General features: G+C 41.6%; 1 protein-coding gene across 1 annotated transcript in view; it reads left to right on the top strand.

Annotated features, from left to right (window-relative positions):
- CFAP210 (cilia and flagella associated protein 210) overlaps positions 1-24,719 on the top strand; it is a 73,693-nt gene extending 48,974 nt beyond the window's left edge. The window contains exons 6-9 of the mRNA XM_062200324.1: positions 5,896-6,035; positions 8,587-8,779; positions 10,177-10,341; positions 24,375-24,719. Coding sequence (XP_062056308.1) covers positions 5,896-6,035; positions 8,587-8,779; positions 10,177-10,341; positions 24,375-24,719 — 843 coding nt within the window. The remainder of the gene's footprint in view (positions 1-5,895; positions 6,036-8,586; positions 8,780-10,176; positions 10,342-24,374) is intronic.
- Positions 24,720-27,190: the final 2,471 nt, after the last annotated feature.

Below are 27,190 nucleotides of genomic sequence, written 5' to 3'. Positions count from 1 at the left end.
AGCCAAGTAATGAAAGTCAACAGAGTGCCTTCCCCTAGGAGGTTCACACCTCCCTTAGGATATACCCCATGTGAAGAGATAGATAGGTCTGGGCCTCTTAACTTACAAGGCCTAAAACCCAACAGATTATTATCAAGCCCCTTCTATCAGGTTCTATTTGCCTCTCAATCAGAAAAATTACTTGTAGCTTAGACAGCACCTTTCTTAGCTCCTCTAATAATGACTCTGTCCTTTGTTCTAGACCCTGTCTAGTGCACTTGAGCCTCATTCCTTTGTAATCATAACCTCTACTCTACCACCAATGGCTCTACTCCCAACCTGTGTGTACTGATGGTCCTCTTCCCCACTTAATGCTGTATAATTGTTCAGACCTGGTTAAGGCCACTCTTAGGATCATTGGTTACTATCCTCACCCTGTCTTTTATGACCTTGTCTAAATATGATCAGAGTCGGCAAACTTGGAAGGCTTCCATAGCCTTGGCAACTCATGACGACAGCCTAGGGTGGTTACTGGCGCCATAAACTAGAGTGTCAATTTGTTGGGTCAACAACAGGAGCCACTGTGCGCTTGCTCCTGATGTGGGATCTCTGTCCTTGATGTACTGTACATTTTGATTTAATGCTATAACTAGTACTCAAACAGTATGTTTCACTTTGTGTTTCTATGTGGGTGCAAACTGTTGAAGTATTTTATACTAAATTGATCTTCTGTATATAAATAGAATTGAAAATGAATCTTGATGTGAATGGAAGGGGAGAGGGAGCGGGAGAGGGGAGGCTTGCGGGTAGGAGGGAAGTTATGGGAAGGGGAAGCCATTGTAATCCATAAGCTGTATACTGGAAATTTATATTCATTAAATAAAAGTTAAAAAAAAAAAGATACTTCATTAATATGAAAAAAAAAAAAAAGCAGTACATTTGCCATTGATCCTTCTTTGAAGGAATTTTTCCAAAAGTCCCACTTCACAATTTCCATTACATTTCATGGCTTGTAGTTTAATCACACTTTGCTGAAAAGAAAATCCTTTTGCTTGAGTGTATGGGTTATGGATGTAGGCATTCCAACAGGCATTTTAATTGCTGCACCAAATGCCTGACCCTGAGGTTTTTATTCCAGCTATCAACATGTTAATTTCTAAGAGTTTATCTATAATCTTATTGTTCAGTTTCCATAAAATGTTGTTCTTGGTTTAGTGCAGAGTAATAGTCCAAGTTACTTTGGAGTGGGACAGACTAGTTTTGAATGTTAACTCTGCCATTTACTAGGTATATGAGAGCTGAAGCTTTCAATTTTTTTTAACTTTTATTTAGTAAATATAAATTTCTAAAGTACAGTTTATGGATTACAATGGCTTCCCCCCCATAACTTCCCTCCCACTCGCACCCCTCCTACCTCCCGCTCCCTCTCCCATTCCTTTCACATCAAGATTCATTTTCAATTATCTTTATATACAGAAGATCAATTTAGTATATATTAAGTAAAGATTTCATCAGTTTGCACCCACACAGAAAGCTTTCAATTTTTTTAATGGAAATTAACTGTCTTAATTAACTTGATAGTTTTTCCTATCATAAAAAATCTATATGAGCATTACAATAAACTTGGAAAAATATCTTTTAAGAAAATCATTAAAAAATCATTCAAAGCAATCACTTGTTTAAAAAGATGTATTTTTGTATTTGAAAAGCAGAGTTATATATAGAGAGAGACAGATTTTTCAACTGCTGGTTCACTCCCAAAATGGCTGCAATGGCTGGAGCTTTTCCCAGATCTTCCATGTGGGTGCAGAGACCAAAGCACCTAGGCCATCTTTCATTGCTTTCAAAGGTACATTAGCAGGGAGCTGGATGGGAAGTGGAGCAGCCAGAACACGAATTGGTACCATAGTGGATGCCAGCCTTGCAGGCAGCAACTTTACCTGTTACACCACAATGCTGGCCCCCAAAACAATAATTTTTAACAATTTGGTGGTGTTGTTAGTTTTTCTTATTGGCCAATATATTTCTTAGCCAGATTATAAACTTATTTTTAAAGATTTATTTATTTGAAAGGCAGAGTTACAGAGAAGCAGAGAGAAACCTTCAATCTGCTGGTTTAATCCCCAGATGGCAGCAATGGCTGGAGCTGAGCCAATTCGAAGCCAGGAGCCAGGAGCTTCTTCCTGGTCTCCCACGCAGGTGCAGGAGCCCAAGGACCTGGGCCATCTTCTACTGCTTTCCTAGGCCATAGCTGAGACTGGATCAGAAGTGGAACAGTTGGGATTGGAACCAGCACCCATATGGGATGCCAGCACTGCAGGTGGTGGCTTTCCCTGCTACACCACAGTGCTGGCCCCATATTATAGGCTTTTTAAAGTAACAACTCAGGGGTCGGCACTGTGGCTTAGTGTTTCTGATCCAGGTCTCTGCAGAGACACATTTTGGGGGCCAGTGCTGTGGCGTAGTAGGTAAAGCCGCTGTCTGCAGTGCCGGCATCCCATATAGCCATCAGTTTGAGTTCTGGCTGCTCCCCTTCCTATCCAGCTCTGCTGTGGCCAGGGAAAGCAGTAGAAGATGGCTCAAGCCCCTGCAGCTGTGTGAGAGACCCAGAAAATCTCCTGACCCTTGGCTCCTGGCTTTGGATCAGTGCAGCTCCAGTCATTGTGGCAATTTGGGGAGTGAACCAGCTAATGGAAGACTTTCTCTCTCTCTCTGTCTCTCTGCCTCTGCCTCTCTGAAGCTCTCCCTTTAAAATAAATAGATAAATCTTTAAAAAAAAATGAATTAACAACCCATACAAAAAAGGAGTACTAGGCACATATTAGACCCTGAGTTATAAATATGTCGGAAAAGTAAATGTTTTCAACAGCTTCTCCTTGAATTAATGTCTGCTTACAATTACAGAATACACTAATTTACCTATATATCCAAGCTATTGTGTTCAAAGGCACCTATTTTTTTTTATTTTTATTTTTGACAGGCAGAGTGGACAGTGAGAGAGAGACAGAGAGAAAGGTCTTCCTTTTGCCGTTGGTTCACCCTCCAATGGCCGCCACGGTAGGTGCGCTGTGGTCGGCGCAGCGCGCCGATCCGATGGCAGGAGCCAGGTGCTTCTCCTGGTCTCCCATGGGGTGCAGGGCCAAGCACTTGGGCCATCCTCCACTGCACTCCCTGGCCACAGCAGAGAGCTGGCCTGGAAGAGGGGCAACCGGGACAGGACCGGAAAGGCATCTATTTTTATGCATGACTACCTCTGGCTGGAATCATGAAATATGCACTACAGTGAGCAGATTACTTTTTGTTTTGAAAAATAGTAACCAGAGGCAAGCATTGTAATTCAGCAGGCTAAGCCACCACTTGGGATACGTGCATCCCATATGGGAGTACTTGTTTTAGTCCCCGTTATTTCACTTCTGATCCAACTCTCTGCTGATACACCTGGGAGGCAGCAGATGATGACCTACATGCTTGGTTTCCTGCCACTCATCTGGGAGACCTGGATGAAGTTCCTGTCTCCTGGCTTTTGCCTGGCCAGCCCTAGCTGTTGAGGTCATTTGGGAAGTGAACCACTAGGTGGAAGATCTCTGTAACTTAGCTTTTCAAGTAAATAAATTTTTTTAAAAAATTTAAAAAATAGTAACCAGTGATGAGTCTTTGATATAGTGGTTAAAATGCTGGTTAAGATGCTGTTTGGAATGCCCACATCCCATATTGGCGTGCTGTTTTTGAGTCCTGGTTCTCCCAATTCCATCTTCCTGCTAATGCACACAATGGGAGGCAGCAGGTTGTGGATCAATTATTTGGGTCCCTGCTATCCACATGGGAGACCTGAATTATGTTTCCTTCTCCCAGCTTCAGCCTGGCCTAGCTCTGGCTGCTGTGGACATTTGGGGAGTGAATCAGCATGTGGAAGGTCTGTCTGTCTTTGGATGGATGGCTGGCTTTCTCACATAATTAGAATAGTAACCTATTGATAACACTTATGTTAGAGGGGCCGGTGCTGTGGCATGGCGGGTAAAGCCACTGCCTGCAGTGCTGGCATCCAAAATAGGAGCTGGTTCTAGTCCCAGCTGCTCCACTTCCTATCCAGCTCTATCCAGTAGTAGAAGATGGCCCAAATCCTTGGGTCCTTGCATCCACGTGGGAGACCCAGAGGAGGCTCCTGGCTCCTGGCTTCGGATTGGCACAGCTCTGGCCATTGTGGCCAACTAGGGAGTGAACCAGTGGATGGAAGACCTCTCTCTCTCTCTGCCTCTCCTTCCTTCTCTGTTTAACTCGGACTTTCAAATAAATCTTTAAAAAAACAAAACAAAACCCTTGGTCTCGGGGCTCCTGGTTCTGAAGATTCACAAGATTACGCAGGCCTCACTTGTATAGCCCTGTACTGAGACCAGAAGATGGCAGTCTAGAGGAACAATCACATGGAGTCAGGAAGCAGAGCAAGCTGACGGGCCTGACTCAGTCCTTTATAATCAACCTTCTCTTGAGACCTGGCTTCTGATTACACGTCTCCAGGGACCTAAGAATCTCCCACTAGGCCCACCTCCCTGCTGCCGTAATTGGATTAAGTTTCTACCCGTTAGTACCATCAACTTCTTTTTTTTTTATTTAAGATTTATTTATTTGAAAGACAGAGTTACAGAGAGGCAGAGAGAAGAAGAGAGAGAGAGAGAGAGAGGTGTTCCATCTGATGGTTCACTCTCAGATGCCCGCAATAGCCGGAGCTGGGCTGACCTGAAGCCAGGAACAGGAGCCTCCCCCAGGTCTCCCACATAGGTGCAGAGGCCCAAGGATTTGGGCACTCTTCCACTGCTTTCCCAGGCCACAGGGGAGAGCTGGATTGGAAATGGAGCAGCCAGGGCTTGAACTGGCGCCCATATGGGATGTCAGCACTGCAGGCAGTGGCTTTACCCGCTACGCCACAGCGCCGGCCCATCATCAACTTCTGATTTTCAGATTTAATTGTGTGAGTTAGGGAGCCATAATCCGATCCAAAACATAGCATTGTTTATGTAAAAATATTTTAAACTTTTGAACCATGTGACTATATTTACTATTCAAACATTAAATGAAAACTACATATTTAATCTATCTTTCTTATTATATAATTATTGCAACCACATTTTTAATTTTAAAATGTTTATTCTACTTGAAAGAGCAGTGGTGGTGTTGGGGATGGTTTCCACCTGTTGGTTTACGCCCCTAAAAAAATATACCTATAAATAGCCCAGGGCTGGGCCAGATGGAATCCAGGAACCTGGAACTCCATTCAGGTCTCCCATGTGGCTGGCAGGGGTCCAAACACTTGAGCCATCATCTGATGCTTCTCACGATACGTTAACATGAAGCTGGGTTGGAAGTAGCGTAGCCAAGACTTGAACTGGCACTCTAAGATGGGATGCAGTTCTCCCAAGCAGCAGTTGTATCTGCTGTACCACAACACTGACACCTAATCACACATTTGTAAGGAAATGCAATGTTTGAAAAATATACAAAAGCATTAAGAAGAGTCATCCATTATCTCATACCACAAAGATAACTACTATTAACATTTGGCACATTTCCTCCAGTCATTTATACATTATAAACTTGTACTCACATGTGTTTGTGAAATTGGAATATACTATGATGTTTTGTATTCTTTCCTTCTTCTCATCTTAATATATTATTTCTGAGTATTTTATGTCATTGAAATTATGATTTATTTAACAATTTCCCTTTTGAATATGTAAGATTCTTTTTTTTAATGAAATACATGGTACATAAACTTTTATGCAACTCCCTGATTATTTCTTTGGGATAAATTTCCAGGAGACAAATAACTGGATCAGAAGCTGTGAGCTTTGACAGGTTACTGTTAGATAGTGATTATTGGAAGATATTCTGTGATTGGATACTGTGCATTTTTCTCCCAAGGAACATCTGCATGATAAAAATATAATCAAAGCTGTAGAACAGCAGCAGCGAGAGGAGGAAGATGAAAAGATTAGAAGATTTATCAAAGCAAAAAAGCGTCTCACACAAATGGGTAAAGAAAAAGAAGCTGAAACACACAGGTAGGCTTTTAAAATGTAACTAAAGTAAGTTCTAAGATTATTTTACAACTATCCAGAAGTTGTGTTATGAAAATAGGCTTTTGGAACACAGGCTTCATTGTTTTATATAAGAACAGGGTGGGGGCAGACGCTGTGGCATAGCAGGTAGAGCCGCTGCCTGTAGTGCCAGCATCCCACAAGGGCATCGGTTTGTGGCCTCGATGCACCACACCCTATCCAGCTCTCTGCTGTGGCCTGGGAAGGCAGTAGAAGATGGCCCAAGTCCTTGGGCCCCTGCACCCACATAGGAGACCTGGAAGAAACTCCAGGATCCTGGCCTTAGCTCGGCTCAGCTCTGGCCATTGCGGCCAGTTAGGGAGTGAACCAGCACATGGAAGATCTTTCTCTTTCTCTCTCTGCCTCTCTTTCTCTCTCTGTGTAACTCTGACTTTCAAATAAATAAATAAATCTTAAAAAAAGAAGAAGAGGGTGTTTATTGACAAGATTTGTTTTGGGCAGGTGAGTTGAAGAACCTTTGAATATCCAGGACATCTATCTGGCAGATGGTTGAAATACTGGATTGTTCTGGGAGAGGGCTATGACTTCGTAAGCCTTTGGTATATAAATGGTAGTTGGAAGTGAGAATACAGGTGAGCTCACCTGGGGTGAGTAGGTAAGAATGAAAGGTGAGATAGTCACTAGAGAACTCCGCATTTACTCGTCAAATGGAGAAAGAATAATGGGAAGACCAAAGGGTGGTTTCCAGAGATAGTGAGAAAACCAGAGAAACATCAAGGGAGAAGAAACATCAAGGGAGTAGAAAGGGAATAGTCATCAATGTTAAAGAATTCCATCAATACAGATTTAGACAAGATTTAAAAAGGAAGTGTCCGTCAGATAAAGATGCCATTGTTTACTTTAGATGGGCTGGAGTGAAGAGACAAGTAGGAGGCCAGATGACCGTACACGGTGTTTCTGTCTGGATCATGCTTTTCCTTGTGCAAAGCCCTCTGCTGGCTTTGCATTGCTCTTAGGAGTCTACAGTAGCCCAGGAGACCCTCCACCCACACAAGTTCCCGGCTCATCTCACACCGCACCTGCTACTACTCTCGCCTTGCTTTTCTCACCTACGCTGGACTTTTCAGTACTCTCTCTGGGGAATGCTCACCTCCAGAGAACACAGGACCTGCTCCTTTAACTCATTCAGTTACATTTTTTTAAAAATTATTATTATTATTTTTTTTATTTTTGACAGGCAGAGTGGACAGTGAGAGAGAGAGAGACAGAGAGAAAGGTCTTCCTTTTGCCATGGGTTCACCCTCCAATGGCCGCCGCGGTAGCGCGCTGCGGCCGGCGCACCACGCTGTTCCGAAGGCAGGAGCCAGGTGCTTCTCCTGGTCTCCCATGGGGTGCAAAGCCCAAGCACTTGGGCCATCCTCCACTGCACTCCCTGGCCACAGCAGAGAGCTGGCCTGGAAGAGGGGCAACCGGGACAGGATCGGTTCCCCGACTGGGACTAGAACCCGGTGTGCCGGCGCCGCAAGGCGGAGGATTAGCCTGTTGAGCCACAGTGCCGGCCTCAGTTACATATTTTACTTACTGATTTTTACTCTCCTCCTCCACCCATAATCAGAGCTCTGTGCGGGCTGAGATTTTTAACGTGTTTGTTCACTGTCAGGTCCCTGGCCCCTGGGATACTTACTGTCTTGCACAAAGTAGACACTTCTAATGATTGTTTAAAATATTTTAAATCCCAGCCAAATCATCCATCTTAGGAGGGTGTCATTCTTTCCTCCTTTGTCTGTATCACTTCCCAGCACTCTCGTGGCGTTTAACACTCTGCCTTACATGGTTATTTACATTAATGTCTTCTCTCCACTTTAGACTGTGATTTCCTTGGGGGCATATACTGTGTCCGTTCTTATCATTTCGTACGTATTGCTTTGCAAATTCACTCAATAAATTAGTGAATTTGTCACAACTCAAGTACATTTTGTACAATTTCCTGCTCCCATTCCTTTGAAAAAATGTGTTTGTTTATGATATATCAGACACACGTTGGACCTTAGGCTAGAGAGAGGACAAGCCAGCCCCTGACCTCAGGAATCCCATAGTATAAAGGGGGAGAGATGCACAAACAGATCAAGCAAAGTGCGATTAATAAGTTTCAGCAGGATATACAGAGTGGTTTCTTCAGGATTTTGATAGCTTTTATTACATATTTCCTAGGGTTTTTAAAGGCAGGCCTTTGGTAGCCTATACTTCCAATGCTAAAGCAGTAGATTAACAAGTATTGCTAAAAATTTCTGGAGAATTTGAACCTTTCCTAAATACACAAACACACACACACTGTCATATTATACCTGTTACTCTGTTTGGACTTTTAGAACATATGTGACTTGATAGTTATAAGAATAATTTCCACTTAAAATGGTATATTTAGATATGTATTTGGAGCAGCAGGCTTCCTTTTGTTTTTGTAGAACTACGTTTTGTGAAATATGACTCTGAAGTATAGTGGCTGTATTAAAAATCTGTTCATGACGATTTGACAAGAATGGTTTTGTTACAGGTTAATGGAAGAACGGAGAGAAAGAATAAATAATTTCTTGAGTGAACTAATAAAAGAGAAACTGGACAATGAAGATTTGATGATTGCTAGAGATATTGCCGAAACCGAGGCTGAATGGGAAAAAAGAGAAAAAGAAAAATATGAAAAAAAGCAAGCAGAACTGAATGCTATTGCAGAATATAGAGACAGTGTGGTAAATAATTCAATCACGATAAATAAAAATAGTCAAATTTAAGACCTTTCCACTTTGGTTTCCACCCTCTTTGCCTCTCTGACAAAAACTAGCCAGAGAGGAGAAAAGCCATGTGTTATCTTCCATAATCTTGAAATCAGATAATATTTGCCTTCTAATAGAAGATGATGGTTTGTCAGTCAATTACAAGTAAGATATTTATATGGGTGGGCATTAAGAAGCACCTTGGGACACCTGCATCCCTTATCAGAGAACCTGGGTTTAAGTCCCAGTTCCACTCCCAATTCCAGCTTCCTGCTAACATGAACCCTTGGGAGGGAGCAGATGATGACAAGTAATTGGGTCTTGCCCACCATGTGAGAGCCCCAGATTGAGTTTTCATCCCTAGCTTTGGCTGACCCAGCTCTGGCTATCGAGGAGTGAACGAGTGGATGGGAGAGATCTCTTTCTCTTTGCCTTTCAAAGACATGAAGATTTATTTTATTTATTTGAGAGGCAGAGTTACAGAGAGAGGGCGAGACAGAGAGAGGTCTTCCATCCACTGGTTCACTCCCCAAATGGCTGCAACAGCAGGAGCAAGAAGCTTCTTCCAGGTCTCTCATATGGGTGCAAGGGCCCAAGCACTCAGGTCATCTTCCGCTGCTTTCCCAGGCCATAGCAGAGAGCTGGATAGGAAGAGGAGCAGAGAGATACAAACCGGGACCTGCTATGCCAAGGGCCAGCCCCTCTATTCTTGTATTTTCTTTCTTAAACCGGTAGACATTTATCTGTATCACTCTTACTTATATTTTCATTTAATGTTTCCTGTATTAAAAAAATACTGTGGACCAAAACCAAAATAAACCGGCCATATGGGAATGTACCCAAGTACATGCAGTTTTCTGCTCCTGCATTGCTTCTGGCTGACTTTATTTTTATAGGATTGGAGGATGTCTGGCCTGCAGGCCATATGAGACCTGGGAAATCATATGGTCTGGCCCTGCCGAAACAACTACAGGCGGGACTCAAAATTCAATATATCTGTAGTAGGCTAAGTTTTTTAAAAAAATATTTATTTATTTTACTTGAAAGTCAGAGTTACACAGATAGAGAAGGAGAGGTAGAGATAAAGAGAGAGGTGTTCCATCCGCTGGTTCACTCCCCAGTTGACCTCTCTCTCTCTCACTCTCTCTGTCTCTCTGCCTCTCCTTCTCTCTGTATGTAACTCTGACTTTTAAATAAAAAAAAAATATATATATATATATATATATATATATATATATATATATACACACAAATGGCTCTGGGCAAAAAAAGGTTCCCCACTCCCAGAATTTCTTATCTTTCTAACCAGTTTCCAACCAGTGACTAATTGCTAAACCTGGTTTTAATTTTCTCCCTTGCCCTTAAACTTCTAGATAAAAAATAAAGAGGAAGAAGAAAAACAAAGAAAAATAGAGTCTAAAGAACAACTGCTGGCTGTCCTGAAAGCAGATCAGATTTTCCAGGAGCATGAAAAGGAGAAAAAAAACAGAGCCGATAGAGAGCGCCGAGAACTTCAAGATGCACACATTCAGCAAATGGTAATTCTTGTTAAGTGTTTATTTGTTCCCACAGTAAACATGCAGCACAGAATTTGTGCTGGCTTTTTGTCTCCCCAGTAGTTTCTTTTGTGGAGAAAGAACAAGTGGTTACTATGGTTATGACACATTAAATATGTATTTTAAAATGCAAGGTTAGTTTCTGTTTTTGGCTGCTCTGACGTTCCTTCCATACCGGGTTTATCTCTTGCACAAATGCTTATCTTTCCTTACTGTCTGTCGTGCTTTAGTAAAGAACATCCAAATGTATGCGCAGGCTGTGATGCTCATCTGCTTGCTTTTATTCCCCCCACCCCCAACGCCCGCCCCACTCTGTAAAGCAAAAATGTCCCAGAGACTGTGTTGATTGGGATCTTGGAAGTTTTGGATTTGGGGTGAGTGGGGAGAGCAGAGATTTTACAGTATGCATAGAGGATCTGATCATTTGTGACTCAAATTTCCTCTTGGAAATGGCTGTGCCGTTTTCCATTCCTTCCAGCGATGTCTACAAGCACGTGCTGCCGCACATCTTCACAGACAGTTGGTCATCCTTTGGGGTTAACTATTGCTGTGTAGTAATAGCTCATCGCTTAGTTTAGCATTTTCTGAATGACCCAAGACAGTGAACATCTTTCATGTCCTCATTGGTCACTTGCATACTTGCTTTTGTGTAGCGTCTAATCAAACATGTTGCTGTGTATCGTTGAATTTTTCTGAACATTTTTATTGTGGTAAAACATACCCAACATAAAGTTTGCCATTTTTGTTTATGGCGTCAGTAATCTCCCTAGGCTCTTGTTATAGGCTATGGAAGCCTTTTGAATTCACTGACTTCAATCTTATTTAGACAAGGTCATAGTCAAAGTGGAAGTTCTCTCCTCCCTTCAGAGAATGATACCTCCTTCTTTGATGGCCCGTTCTTTCTACTGGGATCTCACTCGCAGAGATCTTTCACTTAGGTCCTCCTTTTTTTTTTTTTTTTAATTGGCCAGAGTGTCTTGGCTTTCCATGCCTAAAATACTCTCATGGGATCTTCAGCCAGATCTGAATGCCTTAAGGGCTGATTCTGAGGCCAGAGTGCTGTTTAGGACATCTGCCATTCTATGAGTCTGCTGTGTATCCCGCTTCCCATGTTGGATCGTTCTCTCCCTTTTTTATTCTATCAATTAGTATTAGCAGACACTAGTCTTGTTTATGTGATCCCTTTGACTCTTAGACCTATCAGTGTGATCAATTGTGAACTGAAATTGATCACTTGGACTAGTGAGATGGCATTGGTACATGCCACCTTGATGGGATTGTATTGGAATCCCCTAGCACATTTCTAACTCCACCATTTGGGGCAAGTCCGATTGAGCATGTCCCAAATTGTACATCTCCTCCCTCTCTTATATTTAACAGGGATCACTTTTCAATTAAAATTTAAACACCTAAGAATAATTGTGTGTTAACCATCTTTATTTAAACCATCTTTAAGTGGACAGCTGGGAGGCATTAAATTTGTTATCATTGACCACCAGCGCTGTGTGTCTCCAGCATCCTATACTACAACCTCATACTCATTCAACAGCAGCTCCCTGTTCCCTTTCCCTACAGCTGCAGGAACCACTGTCCTGTTTTCTGTCTCTAGGAATTTAATTATTCTAAGTATCTCATACAGGTAGTCTTTGGAAAGTTCATGTTGAGTGCACACAAGTAACCTTTTCATCCCACTTTTCCACACAGTTTTTTTGAAGTACCCTCATGTAAGTGGAATCTTAGACTATTTGTGTTTTTATGCCTGGTTTATTTTACTTGGTGTGTCTTGAAGGTTTGTCCATGTGGTAGTATATATCAGTTTTATTTCTTTTAATATTCCATCGGATATATACATCACATTTTGTTTACCCGTACATCTGTTGGCAGATTTTTGGGTTGTTCCCACCTCTGATGGCTGTGATACTGCTTCTGTGAACATGAGTAAACCAATAGGTGCTCAAGTCTCTACTTTCAGTTCTCTTGCTTAGATGGTCAGCCTGGAATTGATGGTCACGTGGTAATTCTCTGTTCAATATTGGACTGTTTCCTACAGTAGTTACACCATTTTACATGTCTATCAGCAATGCACAAAGATTCCAATTTCTGTAAGCTATACTTTCTCCCCTTGTTTTCTTTCATTCCTTCCTTTGTTTTTTTTTTAAACTTTTATTTAATAAATATAAATTTCCAAAGTACAGCTTATGGATTACAATGGCTCCCCCACCCCCGCCAAACTTCCCTCCCACCCGCAACCCTCCCCTCTCCTGTTCCCTCTCCCCTTCCATTCACATCAAGATTCATTTTCAATTCTCTTTATATACAGAAGATCAATTTAGTATATATTAAGTAAAGATTTCAACAGTTTGCACCCACACAGAAACACAAAGTGAAACATACTGTTTGAGTACTAGTTATAGCATTAAATCATAATGTATAGCATATTAAGGACAGAGATCCCACATGAGGAGCAAGTGCACAGTGACTCCTGTTGTTGACCCAACAAATCGACACTCTAGTTTATGAGGCCAGTAACCACCCTAGGCTCCCGTCATGCGTTACCAAGGCTATGGAAGTCTTCCGAGTTCGTCGACTCTGATCATATTTAGACAAGGTCATAGTCAAAGTGGAAGTTCTCTCTCCCTTCAGAGAAAGGCACCTCCCTCTTTTTTTTTTTTTTTTTTTTTTTAAGGGAAAGGGTTTATTGGGGAACACCCAACAGACCAGAAAGCTGATTCCAGCCAAGACTGGGAGAAAAGTCACTCATCTTTTGTAGGTAGAGGGGTTTGTCTGTAGAGAAATTTTGAACAATTATACAGCATTAAGTGGGGAAGAGGACCATCAGTACACACAGGTTGGGAGTAGAGCCATTGGTGGTAGAGTAGAGGTTATGATTACAAAGAAATGAGGCCCAAGTGTGCTAGACAGGGTCTAGAACAAAGGACAGAGTCATTATTAGAGGAGCTAAGAAAGGTGCTGTCTAAGCTACAATTAAGTTTTCTGATTGAGAGGCAAATAGAACCTGACAGAAGGGGCTTGAAAATAATCTGTTGGGCTTTAGGCCTTGTAAGTTAAGAGGCCCAGACCTATCTATCTCTTCACATGGGGTACATCCTAAGGGAGGTGTGAACCTCCTAGGGGAAGGCACTCTGTTGACTTTCATTACTTAGCTGGCCTGGGAGGAGAGCTGGCCAGGTAAAGGCAGGTGGCATCTCTAACAAGAAATTTATAGTTCTGCCTGCAATGTTGCTGACCCTACGTGGCCATCCCCTCAGCTGCGGTGGTCACTTTGGAAGTTGGGCTGAGTGAAGGGCTTTTCAGCTTAGAGCCAATAAGATCTGTGGCTCTGACCTGGGCATCCTTCGACTCCAGGGCAGGTCCATTTCCAGTGATCCAACTCTTGGCAGAGCTGCCAGGGCTCTTCACAAGCTGACTTCTGCTGAAGCCCAGGCTTACCACATTGAAAGCCACTGCAGTGGACTGGCCTGTTGGGTCTCCTTGAGGGCAGATCACTGTACAGATCAGCCATTAATAGGCCTGCCACCCATTGCTTCTGATGCCTAGCTTTCTTTTCCTCCTGGTTTGTGTTAAAGCAGACCAGAGGATGCAAGTCAAGGGAGTGCCCGTGTCCCATCTCTAATCTTCAGTGGCCTAAACTACAAGTCTATAGTCACAGGCATGTTCTGTAGTAGTTTTTCTAAGGTAGACAATGCCCATGAGGAAAATTATATTCTCACTTAAAAACTTTCTTTCCTTTTGGTCTGAAAGGGAGGTTTTTTCTACTTACTGCTTACTTCGCAGATGGCAAAGTAAATCTAGCTATGAGATTATAATTTAAGCTCTTATTTTGGCTATGCTATTACAGAAAAATGTTAGCCATCTCTTTTATAAGGTCTAAAGATTAAATTGTGCATCCTACAGATTCCTTCATAATAGAATTAATTTCCTACCTTGAAGAGAATAGAGAAATGAAAGAACAAGTTGGGCTTAGAATAGAGAAATGAGGGAGCAAGTCCTAGATCGCTTGCTGACAATAGCAATATCACATGAAAACTGGCTGGCGCCGCGGCTCACTAGGCTAATCCTCTGCCTTGCGGCGCCGGCACACCGGGTTCTAGTCCCGGTTGGGGCACTGATCCTGTCCCGGTTGCCCCTCTTCCAGGCCAGCTCTCTGCTGTGGCCAGGGAGTGCAGTGGAGGATGGCTCAAGTGCTTGGGCCCTGCACCCCATGGGAGACCAGGAGAAGTACCTGGCTCCTGCCATCGGATCAGCGCGGTGCGCCGGCCGTAGCGCGCCTACCGTGGCGGCCATTGGAGGGTGAACCAACGGCAAAAGGAAGACCTTTCTCTCTGTCTCTCTCTCACTGTCCACTCTGCCTGTCAAAAAATAAAAAAATAAAAAATAAAAAATCACATGAAAACTTAGCAAACAGTTTCAACCATTAGATAATTCCTTCCTTTGTAAAAATCTCATTCCTTCCTTTGTAAAAATAGCTATCATGATTGGTCTGAAGTGGTATCTCTTTGTGGTTTTCACTTTATGTGCTAATTGACCTTTTGCTATTTTCTTTTGAGTATATGTTTACTCCAATTCTTGCCCATTTTTAAATTTTTTTAAAGATTTATGTATTTATTTGAAAGAGTTACACAGAGAGAGGAGAGGCAGAGAGAGAGAGAGAGGTCTTCCATCTGCTGGTTCACTCCCCAGTTGGCCACAACGGCTGGAGCTGCACTGATCCAAAGCCAGGAGCCAGGAGCTTCCTCTGGGTCTCCCATGCGGGTGCAGGAGCCCAAGCACTTGGGCCATGTTCTACTGCTTAATGCTATCTTCTGATGAACAGATGTTTTTAAATTTTTACTTGAGAGGCAGAGGAACACACACACACACACACACAGGTGGGGGGAGAGGATGCCAAGAACATGCCCTTACTACCTGGTTCACTTCCCAAATACTAACAATGACCAAGAGTGTGCTAGCCTGATCCCAGGGGCTGGGAACTCGATCCAGGTCTCCCATGTGGGTGGCAGGAACTCAGTTACTTGAGCCATCACTGCTACCTTCCAAGGTCCGCATTAGCAGGAAGCTGGATTCGGGATCCAGAGCTGGGGATCTAACCTAGGCTCTCTGATATGGGACATGGGCATCTTAACCACTAGTCTAAACACCTCCCCACTGCTTTTAGTGTAGATGAAGTCCAATTTATCAATTTCTAAATTTTGTTTTGTGCTTTTTGTGACCCTGTGGAAAAAACTTTACCTAAACTAGGTCATAAATATTTTGTATAAGGAGCAGGCGTTTGGCCTAGTAGTTAAGACAACACCAAGGGGCCAGTGCTGTGGCAAAGAAGGTTAAGCTTCTGCCTGAGATGCTAGCATCCCATATGGGCACTGGTTCAAGTCCCAGCTGCTCCACTTCTGATCCAGCTCCCTGCTAATGCACATGGGACAGCGGTGGCAGTGGTCCTCTGCACCCATGTGGGGGACCTGGAAGAAGCTTTGGGATCCTGGCTTTGGCCTGGCCCAGCCCTGGCCATTGTAGCCATGTGGGGAGTGAACCAGCAGATGGAAGATATCTCTCTCTCTCTCTCTCTCCCTGTCTCTCCTCCTCTCTCTGTAACTCTGCATTTCAAGTGTATATATATATATATGTATACATATATATACACATATATGTATACACATATATACATATATGTATACATATACATGTAACTGCATTACAAGTATGTATATATACATATCTATATCTATATGTCTATATATATAATCTTAAAAAAAAGAAAAAAAAAGAGACCACTGGGGTGCCCACATCCTGGATTGAAGTGCCTGGATTGACCTGGCTCCACTTCCAATCCCAGGTTGCTGTTCATGCATACTCTGGAGCAGGAGATGGCATAGTAGTTTTAGAGTGAACTTGTCAATTTTTACCACAAAAGAGTCTGACCAATCATTCTAAGGATTGCAATAAATACATAAATAGTGCAACTTAGGAAGAATTGGAGAAAACATTTTGGGGTCTATTGTAATAATATTCAGTCTTCAAATTCATGAACATTATATATTATTGGATATTCTTTAATTTCCCTCTTAATGGTTTGTAGTTTGGGATTTCTAGGCCCTTCATGTTTTTATTACATTTATTCATATTTTTAAAATGTCCTTGTGAGTGAAATTATTTTTTATTTCTGTATTTGTACCATTCATAATATATAGAGGTATAGTTTATTTTTGTATATTGACATATCACACAGCCTTGCTAAATTCAGTTACAAGTTTTCTTAGCTTTTTCAGTAGTTATTTATAAATTTCTCTTTTAAATATATTTTTTTAGGGGCTGGTGTTGTGGCGGGATGGATGAAGCTGCCACCTGCAATGCCAGCATCCCATATGGGTGCAGTTCAAGTCCCGGCTGCTCCACTTCCGATCCAGCTCCCTGATGCTTGCCTGGGAAAGCAGCAGAAGATGGCCCAAGTGTTTGGGTCCACATGGGAGACCAGGATGAAGCTCCTGGCTTCTGCCTGGCCTAGCCCTGGCCGTTTTGGCCATCTGGGGAGTGAACCAGCAGATGAAGATCTCTGTGTCTCTCTCTGTGTCTCTCCCTCTCTCTGTAACTCTGCCTTATGAATGAATAATAAAAAAATTAATCTATATTCATGAGGATCATCCTCTAGTGCTCTCCCTGGCACATTTGAAGGGAGCCAAATAGGAAGTGGAGCAGCTGGGATGCAAACTGATACCCATTTTGGATGCCGACATTGTTGGCCCCCATACCAGTTTTTAAATGCTTGATAGAATTCACCACTTACGTCATCTGGGCCTGTTGGAAAAGTTGTTAGATGACTAATTAAATTTCTTTCCTTTATATAAAGCTATTCAAATTTTTTATTTCTTCTTGATTCCATTATCATAATTTGTGTCTTTCAAGGAATTTGATTTTACCCAAGTTGTTGGTGTTGTTCCTTTATTATCTACTTGAAGTCTGTGGATTCTGCATTGATTTTTTTTTTTTCCTTCCTAACATTAGTTAAGTTGTGCTTTCTTTATTTTGTCATTTTAGCCAAGGGTTTATTAACTTTTTCAAAGAACCAGGTTTTAGTTTCAGTGAGTTTTCTCAACTGTGTGCACATTCATATTTTATTGTTTTCCATTCTGATTATTAGATTTTTCCTTCTACTTTTTCTTTGTTTCTAAATTAAAAAAAAAAAAAGGCTTGGTTTTATCTTATTTGAAATGCAGAATGACAGGGAGGGACAGACAGAGAGGAAAGTGATTTCCCATTCACTGGTTCACTCCCCAGATGGCCATAATGACCAGGCAGGGCCAAGCTGAAGTTAGGAGTCTGGTCTCTATTTGGGTCTCACACATGGCTGGCGGGGGCCAGACACGTGGTCCATCTTCCACTGTTTTACCAGGTACCGTAGCAGCCAGGACTCAAACCTGGATTGCCTTATGGGATGCTGGGATTGCAGGTGGTGGTTTAACCTGTACAAAGATGCCAGTCCCCTTTTTCTAAATTCTTAAGGTAGAAGCTTTAGTAATTGATTTTAGACCTTATTTTCTATTATAAAAATTGGAGATTATAAATTTTCCAATAATCCTTTTTTTTAAAAAAAAAGATTTTATTTATTTGAGATGTAGAGTTACAGAGAGAGGGCGAGACAGAGAGAAAGGTATTACATCTGCTAGTTCACTCTCCAAATGGCTGAAATGGCTGGAGCTGCACCCATCTGAAGCCAAGGGAGCCAGGAGTTTCCTTCCGGTCTCCCATGGGGGTGTAGGGGCCCAAGCACTTGGGCCATCCTCCAGTTTTCCCAGGCTGTAGCGGAGAGCTGGATCAGGAGAGGAGCAGCCAGGACTGGAACCGACACCCATATGGGATGCTGGTGCCACAGGCGGAGGCTTAACCTACTGTGCCACAGTGCCGGCCCCATCCTCTCATCCTTTCTTTCTAACCTTTCACATTTTGGTAAGTTTCCATCTTCATTCATTAGAGTATACCTGTTGTTATTCATTAGAATAAAGCCTAGGGGCTGGCGCTACAGCATAGAAGGTTAAGCCTTCACCTGCAATGTTGGCATCCCATATGGGAGCCAATTTAAGTCCCTGCTGCTCCATCTTTTTTTCTTTTTTTAAGATTTATTATTTGAAAGGTGGAGACAGAGAGGTCTTCCTTCTGCCGGTTCACTTCCTAGATGGCTGTAACAGCCAGGGCTGGGTCAGGTCGAAGCCAGGAGCCAGAGCTCCATTCAGGTCTCCCACATGGGTGCAGGCCCCAAGCACATGGGCCAACTCCACTGCTTTTTTTTTTTTGTCTTAAACCAGCTGCTTCACTTCTAATCTAGCTCCTTGATGATGTGCCTGAGAAGCAGATGTAGTCAGTTTTTTCTTCTGACATATTCTTTGACAAGTGGGTTAATTGGAAATATATTGCTTAATTTCTGCAGATTTGGGGATTTCCAAGATTTTTCCCTGTGATTTATTTCTAATTTTACGAAGCTAGAGAATGATCTCTGTATGACTTCAGTCATTTTAAATTTATTAAGATTCTTTTTTTTTTTTTTTCAAATAAATGGTCTATTCTGGTTAATGTTACATGTATCCTTGGAAAGATTGTATATTGTTTAATTCTATAAATGCCAGTAAGACCAAATTGGTTTATGGTGTTGTTTTCATCATATATATTGTTTTTTTATTATTATTTTTTATTTTTTGACAGGCAGAGTGGACAGTGAGAGAGAGACAGAGAGAAAGGTCTTCCTTTGCCATTGGTTCACCCTTCAATGGCCGCCATGGCGGGTGCGCTGCGGCCGGCACACCATGCTGATCCGAAGGCAGGAGCCAGGTGCTTCTCCTGGTCTCCCATGTGGGTGCAGGGCCCAAGCACTTGGGCCATCCTCCACTGCCTTCCTGGGCCATAGCAGAGAGCTGGCCTGGAAGAGGGGCAACCAGGACAGAATCCGGTGCCCCAACCGGGACTAGAACCCGGTGTGCCAGTGCCGCAAGGCGGAGGATTAGCCTGTTGAGCCACGGCGCCGGCCCCCATATGTATTCTTACTGATAAATTTCCTACTATGATTGTGGAATTACTCTTTAATTTTTATCATTTTTTGCTTAACATATTTTAGAACCATGTTAGGTGCATATATATACACCATGTATATATATATATATATATATATTTACAATTATATATGTTCCTGCAATATTCTTTGTATCATTATGAAATATCCTTTTTATAGTAATATTCCTTATTTTTCTGTTTTTAGGGGAAGAGGGAGATATGGCCAATAAATGGGATTTTATTGAAATGTAGTTTTTTACTGTATTAGAATGTACATAACAAAATTTAGAAAATTAACTACTTTAATAAGTTTAGCTCTATACTTCTGTGGCATTAGGCAATTTGTATTGTTGTATAACTCTTTTTCCTTGTTTTGAAGTCTAATATCACCACTACAACTCTTGCAACCAGTTTCCATGTAGTTCTTTTTCCTTCCTTTGACTTTCAATCTACTTGTGTTTTCTGAATTTAAAGCGTTTCTCTGGTACACAGTGTATAGATTTTGCTTTTACCTATTCTATTTAATATAATCATTGATATGATTGGATTTAGTTCTTTCATCTAGTGATTTATTTTCTATTTGGCTCAACTATTTTGGTTTAGTCTCCTTTTGTTCTTGTGATTTTTTTTCTTTTAGCTAAATAGTGCTTTTGGCATGTCATTTACTATGTTGACTTTTTAGTTACACAGTTCAGTGCATGTGTGTGTGTGTGTATATGTGTGTGATAGTTTGAAATCAAGCTTTCTCAACAATAGCACTATTGACACTTTCAAACAGCTTGCTTTTTTTTGTTTTTATTTTTTTAAAGATTTATTTATTTGAAAGGCTGAGTTTATAGAGGTGGAGATGGAGAGAATCTTCCACCAAATGGCCGCAGAGGCTGGAGCTGTGTGGGTCTCGTCCAAAGCGAGGAGCTTCCTTTGGGTCTCCCATGCAAGGGTCTTAGGCTATCCTCTGCTGCTTTCTCGGGCACATTAGCAGGAAGCTGGATTGGATGGGAAGCAGCTGGGACTTGAATCCATGCTCATATGGGATGCCAGCGTTTCAGGCTGCAGCTTTACCTGCTATGCCACAATGCTGACCCCAACAATGTTTGTTTTTAAAAATTATTTATTTGAAAAAAAGAGAGATCTTAAAATTTTTATTTAAAAGGGAGAGAAACCAAGAGTGAGACAGGGAGAAATCTTTCTTTTGCTGATTCAGTTTCCAGATGGCTGCAATAGCTGGGGCTAGGCCAGGCTGAAACCAGGAGTCTGGAACTCAATCTGGGTCTCCCACATGGGTACCAGAGACTCAGGTATTTGAGCCATCATCTGCTGCCTCCCAGAATGTGCTTCAGCAGGAAGCTCGATCAGAAGCAGAGCCTGGACGTGAACGGAAGCACTCTAACAGGAGATGCAGGCTTCCCAAGCAGCATCTTAACTGCTGTGCCATACGCCCTCTTTCGCATGAGTTACCAAATGTTTAGCAGCATCTCTGGCTTCTACTCTAGATGCCAACAGAAAATGTCTTTAGGTTGTAAGAGCCAAAGTCTCCACTGATTACCAAATATCCCTTAGGAAGAAGTTTCCTGTTTGAGGATTACTGCTGTAGGTATTCGAGCATGCATGCTTTACCAATCATATTCTACCTAAATTAAGTACAGATTTCTTGGAACTAAAGAGAGCTTTTATACCATATGTCCCCATCCTCCTCTTTAATACACACACACTCACAACTATACATTTTGTTTTAAATAGTGCTACCATTTGCAGAAATTAAGAGCAAGAAGGAGATATGTATAACATACTTTTTTATCCACATATTTACTAATTTCCAGTGTTCATCACTCTTTTCCTATGCATCCATGTTACCATCTTGTGTCAGTTATGTTTATCTTGAGACTTCCTTTAGCATGTCTTCTGCCACAAGTGTGTAGCAATAAAATTTTCCAAGCAATAGCTTTGTATTTCATTAAATATAAAATTATGGGACCTCACATTTTTCAGCCCTTTGGCTGTGTTATATTCCAATGTCTTCTGGCTCTCTTAAGAGAAGTCAAATGTTAATCATTTTATTGGATCCCTAAACATGATTTGTCAGTTTTCTCTTCCTGGTCTCAATATTTTCTCAGATCACATGTAATGTGATCAACTGTAATGTGTTTATCCTCTCCATACATTTTTCCTGCTTCTTTCTTTTCTTCAGGGACCTAATTTACAGAGACATTTGATACTATACCATAGATCTTATCTTTGAGATCTGTTCATTTCTCACCAATCTTTCTCTTGGTTCTTCAGATGCTATACAATTTCTATTGTAAATTTACCTTTAAGTTCACTGATTCTGATATTGAACTGAGTTTTTCATTTATTATTGAACTTTTCAACTTTTACACTTTCATTTGGTTTGCTTTTAGTTTGTTTAGATTTTCCATTTGTCCACTTATTCTGAGCATATTTTTCTTTAATTGGGTATATCCATAATAGTTGCTTCAAAATCTGAGTGCTAAAATCAGTCCCATTTCCACTCGAGTTTCTGTTGAATATTCTCCCCCATTCCAACCCTGTATGAGAAGTACGTTACACTTTCCTGTTTCTCCATAGTCTAGTAATTTCTAGTTCAAAACTTTTGATATTCTATAAAGAGTAAGTTGTAGAAATTCCAAATTGTTTTTGTTCTGAGAGCGTTGCTTTTTAAATTGCTTTCCATTGACTCAAATTATGAAACATGTTTTCACCACAATATAAAACCTGATTCCAGATAACATTTTATCCACCTGTATTTCAGTATGCATCTCTAAAAAGAGACCCTTGGGCCGGCGCCGTGGCTCACTAGGCTAATCCTCTGCCTTGCGGCGCCGGCACACCAGGTTCTAGTCCCGGTCGGGGCACCGATCCTGTCCCGGTAGCCCCTCTTCCAGGCCAGCTCTCTGCTGTGGCCAGGGAGTGCAGTGGAGGATGGCCCAAGTGTTTGGGCCCTGCACCCCATGGGAGACCAGGAGAAACACCTGGCTCCTGCCATCGGATCAGCGCGGTGCGCTGGCCGCAGCGCGCCTACCGCGGCGGCCATTGGAGGGTGAACCAACGGCAAAAAAGGAAGACCTTTCTCTCTGTCTGTCTCTCACTGTCCACTCTCACTGTCAAAAATTAAAAAAAAAAAAAAAAAAAAAAAAAAAAGAGAGAGACCCTTTAGAAATCAACAAAACCACAATTGCATGACATTGAAAACAACCAGCAGGGTTTGCATTTCTCCCAAACTGTCTTGTAAGTTTAAATCAGGAATGAGATCTATATATCCCATGTCTTTGTACATATGTGTATGTGTGGGTATGTGTATATATATCCATTCTGATTTATTTGCCTGCAATCTATACAGAACTTTTCATGACCAACTATTTGATTCCCCTGAGGTACGATCTTGAAACTCAGGATACTTGACACATTTTCCAAAATTCAGAATAATTAATTAGCTCTTTGCTATGTTCCAAAGGTACTTGTTACCTTACCTTCATATTTAGTCTTTTTCAGAATTAAAAATTTTTCAGAATTTTAAAATAAAAATTTGTATTTGTTTCAAGCAAATCAAATTTGAGGTGCCAGTTGTATGATCCAGCATAGTTCTTTACTTCCATTGTCACTCTTCAAATCCTTTTTCCTATTCCATCAGTACCTTTTTATAAATTGTGTTTAACATATCCCTATTGCCCCTAAGAACCCCAAATTTAGCATTTTACCTTTGATGAATTTTAGCCCTGACTTCTTTTCCAATTTTATTGGAAACCATTTTTCTCTTTCATGTTGTTTATTTTTATTTGAGGCAAGACAGGGAGGAGCATCCATTCACTGGTTCACTCTCCAAATGCCTACCGTGGTGGGGACTGGACCAAGCTGAAGCCAGGAGCAGGGCTGAAGCTGGGAGCCAGGAACTCAGTCCTGGTCTCCCACATGGGTGGAGGAACTCAAACTACTTGAGCTGTTACTTCTTGACTCTGGAGGTCTGCATTTGGAAGCTGGAATTGGCAGCAGAACCAGGATTTGAACGCAAACAGTCCCATATGGGATGTGAGCATCCCAACCAGTGTCTTCACCACACCAAAACCCTGTCCCTGAATGACATTTTCTTTTTCTTCAAACTGCTAGCATTCTGTCATTAATTCTACAAATAGCACCTAAGCCTTAAATCTGAATTGTAGCACTAATAGGAAATGATATTCATATGGTTGTTCTAGTCCCTCAAATTTCAGTTTATGAAGATATTGGGTTTGGGCTACTGTTCTATGCTTCCCTAAGTTTTTGAATTTGAAAAAACACTGTCATGACTATATGTTCATAAATACAAAGTTACTTACTTTTTTGATTAACTCAGCACTTGAAAAACAGACAAGACAAATATTGTAGATTAGCTTTTCACAAATAGTAGAATAACTCATTCTCCCTAGCTCATGGTTAACTTATGCTGATAGATGTCACTCATTGTTCTGACTTCAAATTCTTGGAAAACAGAATGTATAATTACTTTAATTCAGTTCATATATTTCCTATTGATTCAGTCTTTTATGTCTAGAAAACACTGTTTCTTTGGCTGACCCAGGAAACTAGAGTTGATTGAATTCCTTCAGAATAGTGGACAGGTTGGGGACAATGATTGTTATACCTCCTAACTTGCCAAAGTTCATAGCCTAAAGTTTCTAAACTCAATTAACTGATTTTTTAAAATCTAAATTTCACATTTTTAACCTTTTTCTGTATTATTTGTTTGAACATGTATAACATAAGCCTGTTAAGGTAAGCTTTACTGAGCCACTACTTTAAGCATATTACCCTGAGAAGCATGAGTTTTGTTAATAAGTTATGGCATGAGTTGTCAAAACTTGTAAAATGTGAGTTTAGAAAATTATACCTCTTGAAATGATACATATATTTAGAAATTTGATGTTTTTCATGAAAATAAAATTCTACTTTCTCTCTTTCCCAATTAGGCTAAAAATAAATTAAAGGCAAAGCAAGCAAAACAAGCAGAATTAGATTACTGCAGACTTACTGAAGCTCTTGCTGCCGAAAAGGAGAAAGAATTTCAGGATTATGCCAGAGAAGTAATTGGGTTTGAGTCTGAGTCAGCAAATAAATATATATATCCTCTGGTAAAAGCTGCACAGGAAGGACCTGGAGGTGGCCACGGACCAGTGCTTGTGGACAGAGGTGGATTAAGACCCAGCTATCAGGCCCACGATACTACTGGAGTCCAGCTCCCTTTTTATAACTCTCAGGGATCAAAGTATAATAATTTTCAAAAGTCAAAGGGAAGGCTAGGTTTTACATGGTAGAAGAAATTATTTTAAGATCAAAAGGACCATGCTTATAGTTAATGAGCTACAAAAATGTAAATGGATTATATACTTCTAATTTCTGTTAATAAAGCTACTCTTTATCCCAATTGTTTTGACTGGACTTCTCACATATGTCCACTGGATATTTATAAAGCACAAGATTAATTGTTCCAAATTCCCTTTTATACTTATTAGGGTAAATTAATTTTTAAAATGTACATTTAGTGGCATTGAGCACATTCACAATATTCTGCAATGACAATTATCTAGGTCCAGAACTTTTTAGTTGCTCCCAATGGAAACTCTGTACCTATTAAGCAAGCATCCTTAATTCTTGATCCTCACTCACTAAAATGCTTTCTTTCTGGATTTGTCTACTCCGGGTATTTCATAAAGGGAATCACAACATGGCCTTTTGACTTTCTGCACTTAGCCAATTTCAATGCTCATATATGTTGTATCACATAGCAGAACTTGATTCCCTTTTATGCCTGAATATTACACCAGGTATATTATTTTTTCAACAAATTCATATGCCTTTGCTTTGTCCTTCAGTATTTAAGTATCACTATCAAATAACACTATCAATATTAACATCACAACTAATGCAGATCAAGACCTTTAAAATTTGAGTTAAGACAGAGGGAGACAGATCTTCCATCTGCTGGCTCACTTCCTAGATGGCTGCAATGGCCAAGGCAGGGAGGCAAAAGCCTGGAGCTTCATCCGTCTTTCACATGGTGGCAGGGGACCAAGCACTTCTGCTATCTTCTGCTGCTTTCCCCAGGTGCATTTACAGAGAGCTGGATCAAAAGTGGAGCAGCCAGGAATTGAAATGGTGTCCACATGGGATGCCAGCATTACAGGCAGCAGCTTTACCCACTATACCATAGTGCTGGCCCCAGATTAAGATGTCTTTCCAGTTTACTATGTAGAGTGTACCTCACTAGACAGGTCATATTCTGAAGTCACTTAAAATTCTTCTACAAGTACTTTTGTCATAGATTGATGTAGAGGTTCAGATAGTTTTTATTAATAGTATTCTCTGGTCCTTTAAAGTTTTTTATTGTAAGTACAGCATTGTGGTGTAGCAGATTCATCCACTACTTGTGATCCCAGTATCCCACACTGGACTATGACCTCAAGTCACAACTGCTCTGCTTCCAATCAGGCTACCTGCTAATGCACCTGGGAGAAGGCATGGAAACCAGCCCAAGTACCTGGGCCCATGCTACCCGACTTTGGCCTGGCCCAACCCTGGCTGTTGTGGCTGTTTGGGGATTGAACCAGTGAACAGATCTGTCATTTTCACATAAACATTTTATTGTAAAAAAGTAAGTTTACCATCAGAATCATTTTATTTATTTTATTTTTTTATTTTTGACAGGCAGAGTGGACAGTGAGAGAGAGACAGAGAGACAGAGAGACAGAGAAAGGTCATCCTTTTTGCCGTTGGTTCACCCTCCAATGGCCGCTGTGGCCGGCGCGCTGCGGCCGGCACACCATGCTGATCCGAAGGCAGGAGCCAGGTGCTTCTCCTGGTCTCCCATGGGGTGCAGGGCCCAAGCACTTGGGCCATCCTCCACTGCACTCCCGGGCCATAGAAGAGAGCAGGCCTGGATGAGAGGCAGCCGGGACAGAACCGGCGTCCCGACTGGGACTAGAACCCGGTGTGCCGGCGCCGCAAGGCGGAGTATTAGCCTCTTGAGCCATGGCGCTGACCTCATCAGAATCATTTCTAAGCACACTTCAGCAGTACACACATCACTCTGCCATGTCACACTGCACAACTGGATCCATTATTCCCCATTTCCATCTTCCCTCAACTCCTACTAAGCACCATTCATTCGATTGGTTCTGTAATTTTGACCATTCTAATCATTTTTTACCTAAGAGGAATCATACAGTACACATCTTTTTGCTACTTCACTTAGCATACTTTCCACAGGACCCATTCATGTTGCAGCAGTTTCCTTTTTTAGGCCAGATAATATTCTATTATATGGAAGCATTTATTTTATTTTTTTTCAGGCAGAGTGAACAGTGAGACAGAAAGGTCTTCCTTTGCCGTTGGTTCACCCTCCAATGGCCGCCGCGGCCGGTGCGCCGCGCTGATCCGAAGGCAGGAGCCAGGTGCTTCTCCTGGTCTCCCATGGGGTGCAGGGCCCAAGCACCTGGGCCATCCTCCACTGATAAACACCTGACCTGCTTCTACCTTGTGGCTACTCTGAATAATACTGCTGTGAACGTTTATGTGCAATTAACCCTTGAGATCCTCTCATCTTTTGGATATATACCCAGAATTGGAATTGCCTAATCATACGATGCTGTCTTAAAACTTTTGGATTGGGGCCGGTGCTGTGGCACACAGTGGGTTAATGCTCTGGCCTGAAGCACTGGCATCCCATAAGGGTGCCTAGATGGAGACCCAGCTGCTCCTCTTCAGATCCAGTTCTCTGCTATGGCCT

The sequence above is a fragment of the Lepus europaeus genome, chromosome 1, assembly GCF_033115175.1.
Source record: "Lepus europaeus isolate LE1 chromosome 1, mLepTim1.pri, whole genome shotgun sequence".
In the NCBI taxonomy this organism is placed as follows: Eukaryota; Metazoa; Chordata; class Mammalia; order Lagomorpha; family Leporidae; genus Lepus; species Lepus europaeus.
This window is presented reverse-complemented; position numbering and strand designations above follow the sequence as displayed.